The following is a 6,118-nucleotide window of genomic DNA, read 5'->3' on the forward strand; positions in this document are numbered from 1 at the left end:
TACTTTTGCATAGCCCATGGTATACTTTTATTAAGAACAACCTTGACAAACGAACATTCTACTCATCATTTCATTAAGGCATCCAAGCCCTATATATTTCCTATCAATTCATTTATTTATACTTCACTATCTGGATGATAACTGCAAATGATAATTATATTTAATGTAATGATGCTCCATGTTACGGTCATGAAGAAAAGTCAGTGCAGATTTAATGTTCACATTTCAGCTGTGACTCTTCACGCACGCCTCTAGTAACACGGCTAAAAAAAACCTGTTGAAACAGTTCCTGTTAAAGAACAGATCTCAATGTATTTCATATGTAGTGTGATCTACAAATGGAACCTGCATTTCATAGAAAGAAATATATCATTGATTACAATGAAACAACATCGGAGCTATTATTAATACTGAAAAAGAGGAATGTGCAGTGGGGAGTATGGCTAATCAAGGAGTTGTATGTAAAGAGGATACAGGAAAAGGATAAATGTAGGATGATAACTAAAGCTACGGAATGGGTTGACTATGCAGCTACAGAATGGTACGACTGTAGGGGGGCACATTTCAAACCTTGTAACTGTCAATTCTTGCCATTACCAAAAACCTGTCGAGTCGTTTACTACTTTACCAAGAAAGCTTAATAATAATCCTTACTATTACAGATGGCATAAAGGTTTAGGTGCTTCTCACGTATAAAGAATGCCGACATATGCATTTTTGTAAATGTCATCGTGGACAGAGAGTGTTGGATACTACAGAAGACTAATGGTAAACATTTGTTTGTGTGTTAACAAGGCAAACGATCAGGTGGCTATTATATATGAATATGTGACCTTGTTATGGAACATTAATTGCCAACTTCTGCTGTTGTGTATTTCCAGACTACATGCATGTCGCTTTGTTTGCTTTTTTGTTTAACGCCGCACTCAACAATATTTCAGCTAAATATACGGCGGTCTGTAAATATTCCAGTCTGGACCAGACAATCCAGTGATTGACACTATGAGCATCGATCTATGCAATCGGGATACAATAACATACATCAACCAAGACAGCAAGCCTGACCACCCGATCCCGTTAGTCACCTCTTACAGCAAGCATGGGTTGCTGAAGACTTATATTCTAAACCGGATCGTCACGAATCCGGTCTGCAGGGACGAAAGTCAACACTATAAAGTTGATCAATGTCATTGAGGAATATACATATCTGAACCTCCATAATGCATTCAAACAACTTTCACGTGCGAATGAATGACACTTTTTCAGAATCCTACGAAATTTCTGTCAATAACAGGTACCCGGTGCCACATGCTTGTCGTAAGAGCTGACTTATGAAGGCGACCAGATGTTTATTGTGTGTGACCCTGACTGATTGTGCGTCACCGTGCCGCATGGTTTTGTGCTTCTGCCATGGTGTAATTTGACAAAGGCTGACTGTAGGGTTAAACAACACTCTCTCATTCACCCCACTCATTCGCTCATGCCAGTAAACTAGTATACGCGTTTCTCTTTCATTTTGATGATTTATATCTCACTGTTCCGATACAACTCTCTTAATAACATTTGTTTTCCTTTGTAACATAGCCCCAACACCCTACTCATGAATAAAAAACGTATAAGACATTGTTCAATGATTGTGTTTAATGTGACATATTTCAAACCGGATACAATAAATATATGTACATATGTATTGATGAAGCAGATGAACTTGTGACACTGGAGCGACAACCTTAGTAGTAGCCATATCCAAATACCTGCAACAAAAGAAGAGGATTTTTTTTAAGAATATTTTCCGTACAAAGTCATTTCTACGTCTTGTAATAATTTCTATATCCAATAAATCGATAGGTTGTTATGCTGCATGTGTCCAATTAAGGTGGAAAATAAGTTTGGTGTAATTAACTTATTTATAATCTGTCAAAGTATTAGGTATATGTGAGGGTCAATAATATTCTCGCAGGATTGTATTTGCATTTACCTTTTCCGAAACCTCCGATTCCTCCGTACAGTCCTCCTAATCCGTAGCCTCCGTATAGACCACCCATTCATAGCCTCCGTATAGACCACCCATTCCGTAGCCCTCCGTACAGTCCTCCCAATCCGTAACCTCCGTTACAGACCTCCCATTCCGTAGCCTCCGTACAGACCACCCATTCCGTAGCCTCCGTACAGACCACCCTTTCCGAAGCCTCCGTGCAGACCATAGCTCACAGGCTCAGCAAAGGCAGCGACAGCCAGACAGGCAACAAGGGCGATAACTTTCATCATTTTGGAAGGCTGAAAAGGAGTTTTTCATTCATTATTCAAGTCTGTAAGAAAATCCGTTTCTGTACCAACTTGTGGTCGCTCTTCTACACTTTTTTATTTGGTTGGTTTAAGAAGAACTTTATCTGAGAACATGTCTTGTCAGATTTGAATTAGAGTTGGTTGATTTGAAAACTACAAACACATTTGGAGGATTCAATCAATATTACAAATAGTAATCAGAAAAGTTTGAAATAGCATCACAGCAATAACTACTGACTAACACTCATAAAACGGCAACGTAAAATACAGCGTTCACAGGACAGGCTGAATACCCCGTAAAACACAAAACAACTGATACTCACAGAGTGTGTTGATTAGACTGGATCTAAACGTGAAGAGAGGCGACAGCAGTGATAGCTAGTGCTTGAAAACAAGACGCTTATATACACCTGTATTTGGTCCACACCCGGAACTGACTAATTACAAGCATATTATCTAATGCAGCACCAATTTGCAACACCTTTTAAGAATCATTGCTGATATGAATTTCGTTTCCCTATGCCCCCCAGGGACTATGTCCAATGCAATGTATGTGTGTAGGGTGCGGCGAATGATTAGGGAAGTAATTACATCACTGACAAATGACCCGTGATGAAATTGCGTCGATATGCGTAGATTCGTGTATAAATACCGTTACAGATGATCATAGCCAGTGTTTTCCTATGTGGTCTGTGAAAAAACAATTCTATCACAATGACCAAGTAACGGGTATTGTTATAATTGTAATGATAAAGACAGTGTGTAATTCATTTCCCCTCCTAGATGGTTACTCTATAAAGTAATATCTCTTAAAGGAAAGTGTTCAAAACATACATGGAGAGCAGGTTATCTTCCGAACATGGTGTTTCGATCCATTTTACCACCATTCTTTCCGACATGTGTATGTATGATATATATACATGGCTTTCCTAAAGCTTATAACTTTCCCCATTTCTAGGCATCGGTTTGGGATGGGTCGTTCTTGCTGCGCTGTGGATCCTTATTTTTGATATTCATCTCACCTCTGAAATTTAAATAATGATTCGCTGACTTACATCGTATCTGCTCCTAATCATAAATTTCTTAATTTAAACCAACCACAGACTTATTCCCTCTCTCTCTCTCTCTCTCTCTCTCTCTCTCTCTCTATCTCTCTCTCTCTCTCTCCCTCCCTCCCTCTCTCTCTCTCTCTCTCTCTCTCTCTCTTTCTCTGTATGTATGTACGCCCTCTGCTAAAACATTGTTGAAACTATGGAACGACAAAGAGTCACCATATACTTTTGCATAGCCCATGGTATACTTTTATTAAGAACAACCTTGACAAACGAACATTCTACTCATCATTTCATTAAGGCATCCAAGCCCTATATATTTCCTATCAATTCATTTATTTATACTTCACTATCTGGATGATAACTGCAAATGATAATTATATTTAATGTAATGATGCTCCATGTTACGGTCATGAAGAAAAGTCAGTGCAGATTTAATGTTCACATTTCAGCTGTGACTCTTCACGCACGCCTCTAGTAACACGGCTAAAAAAACCCTGTTGAAACAGTTCCTGTTAAAGAACAGATCTCAATGTATTTCATATGTAATGTGATCTACAAATGGAACCTGCATTTCATAGAAGAAATATATCATTGATTACAATGAAACAACATCGGAGCTCTGAAAGGTCTTCCTGTATTATTAATACTGAAAAAGAGGAATGTGCAGTGGGGGAGTATGGCTAATCAAGGAGTTGTATGTAAAGAGGATACAGGAAAAGGATAAATGTAGGATGATAACTAAAGCTACGGAATGGGTTGACTATGCAGCTACAGAATGGTACGACTGTAGGGGGGCACATTTCAAACCTTGTAACTGTCAATTCTTGCCATTACCAAAAACCTGTCGAGTCGTTTACTATTACAGATGGCATAAAGGTTTAGGTGCTTCTCACGTATAAAGAAATGCCGACATATGCATTTTTGTAAATGTCATCGTGGACAGAGAGTGTTGGATACTACAGAGACTAATGGTAAACATTTGTTTGTGTGTTACCGAAGGCAAACGATCAGGTGGCTATTATATATGAATATGTGACCTTGTTATGGAACATTAATTGCCAACTTCTGCTGTTGTGTATTCCAGACTACATGCATGTCGCTTTGTTTGGCTTTTTTGTTTAACGCCGCACTCAACAATATTTCAGCTAAATATACGGCGGTCTGTAAATATTCCAGTCTGGACCAGACAATCCAGTGATTGACACTATGAGCATCGATCTATGCAATCGGGATACAATAACATACATCAACCAAGACAGCAAGCCTGACCACCCGATCCCGTTAGTCACCTCTTACAGCAAGCATGGGTTGCTGAAGATTTATATTCTAAACCGGATCGTCACGAATCCGGTCTGCAGGGACGAAAGTCAACACTATAAAGTGATCAATGTCATTGAGGAATATACATATCTGAACCTCCATAATGCATTCAAACAACTTTCACGTGCGAATGAATGACACTTTTTCAGAATCCTACCGAAATTTCTGTCAATAACAGGTACCCGGTGCCACATGCTTGTCGTAAGAGCTGACTTATGAAGGCGACCAGATGTTTATGTGTGTGACCTGACTGATTGTGCGTCACCGTGCCGCATGGTTTTGTGCTTCTGCCATGGTGTAATTTGACAAAGGCTGACTGTAGGGTTAAACAACACTCTCTCATTCACCCACTCATTCGCTCATGCCAGTAAACTAGTATACCGCGTTTCTCTTTCATTTGATGATTTATATCTCACTGTTCCGATACAACTCTCTTATAACATTTGTTTCCTTTTGTAACATAGCCCCAATACTACTATGAATAAAAAACGTAAGACATTGTTTCAATGATTGTGTTTAATGTGACATATTTCAAACCGGATACAATAAATAATGTACATATGTATTGATGATGCAGATGAATTGTGACACTGAGCGACAACCTTAGTAGTAGCCATATCCAATACCTGCAACAAAAAGAAGAGGATTTTTTTTAAGAATATTTTCCGTACAAAGTCATTTCTACGTCTTGTAATAATTTCTATATCCAATAAATCGATAGGTTAGTTATGCTGCATGTGTCCAATTAAGGTGAAAATAAGTTTGATGTAATTAAACTTATTTATAATCTGTCAAAAAGTAATTAGGTATATGTGAGGGTCAATAATATTCTCGAGGATTGTATTTGCATTTACCTTTTCCGAAACCTCCGATTCCTCCGTACAGTCTCCTAATCCGTAGCCGTCCGTATAGACCACCCATTCCATAGCCTCCGTATAGACCACCCATTCGTAGCCTCCGTACAGTCCTCCCAATCCGTAACCTCCGTACAGACCTCCCATTCCGTAGCCTCCGTACAGACCACCCATTCCGTAGCCTCCGTACAGACCACCCTTTCCGAAGCCTCCGTGCAGACCATAGCTCACAGGCTCAGCAAAGGCAGCGACAGCCAGACAGGCAACAAGGGCGATAACTTTCATCATTTTGGAAGCTGAAAAGGAGTTTTTCATTCATATTCAAGTCTGTAAGAAAATCCGTTTCTGTACCAACTTGTGGTCGCTATTCTCCACTTTTTTATTTGGTTGTTTAAGAAGAACTTTATCTGAGAAACATGTGTTGTCAGATTTGAATTAGAGTTGGTGATTTGAAAACTACAAACACATTTGGAGGATTCAATCAATATTACAAATAGTAATCAGTAAAAGTTTGAAATAGCATCACAGCAATAACTACTGACTAACACTCATAAAACGGCAACGTAAATACAGCGTTCACAGGGATAGGCTGAATACCCCGTA

At 39.0% G+C, this 6,118-nt stretch overlaps 1 protein-coding gene across 1 annotated transcript in view; it reads right to left on the bottom strand.

The window, feature by feature from the left end:
* Positions 1 to 2,112: 2,112 nt before the first annotated feature.
* Positions 2,113 to 6,118, bottom strand: part of LOC139457750 (shematrin-like protein 2) — a 6,508-nt gene continuing 2,502 nt past the window's right edge. The window contains exons 2-3 of the mRNA XM_071239101.1: positions 5,516 to 5,811; positions 2,113 to 2,277 (exon numbers count right to left, since the gene is read on the bottom strand). Of these exons, the coding sequence (XP_071095202.1) occupies positions 2,113 to 2,277; positions 5,516 to 5,811 (461 nt within the window). The remainder of the gene's footprint in view (positions 2,278 to 5,515; positions 5,812 to 6,118) is intronic.

Source organism: Haliotis cracherodii, unplaced genomic scaffold, assembly GCF_022045235.1.
Source record: "Haliotis cracherodii isolate W230 unplaced genomic scaffold, xgHalCrac1.p SCAF_1, whole genome shotgun sequence".
NCBI lineage: Eukaryota > Metazoa > Mollusca > Gastropoda > Lepetellida > Haliotidae > Haliotis > Haliotis cracherodii.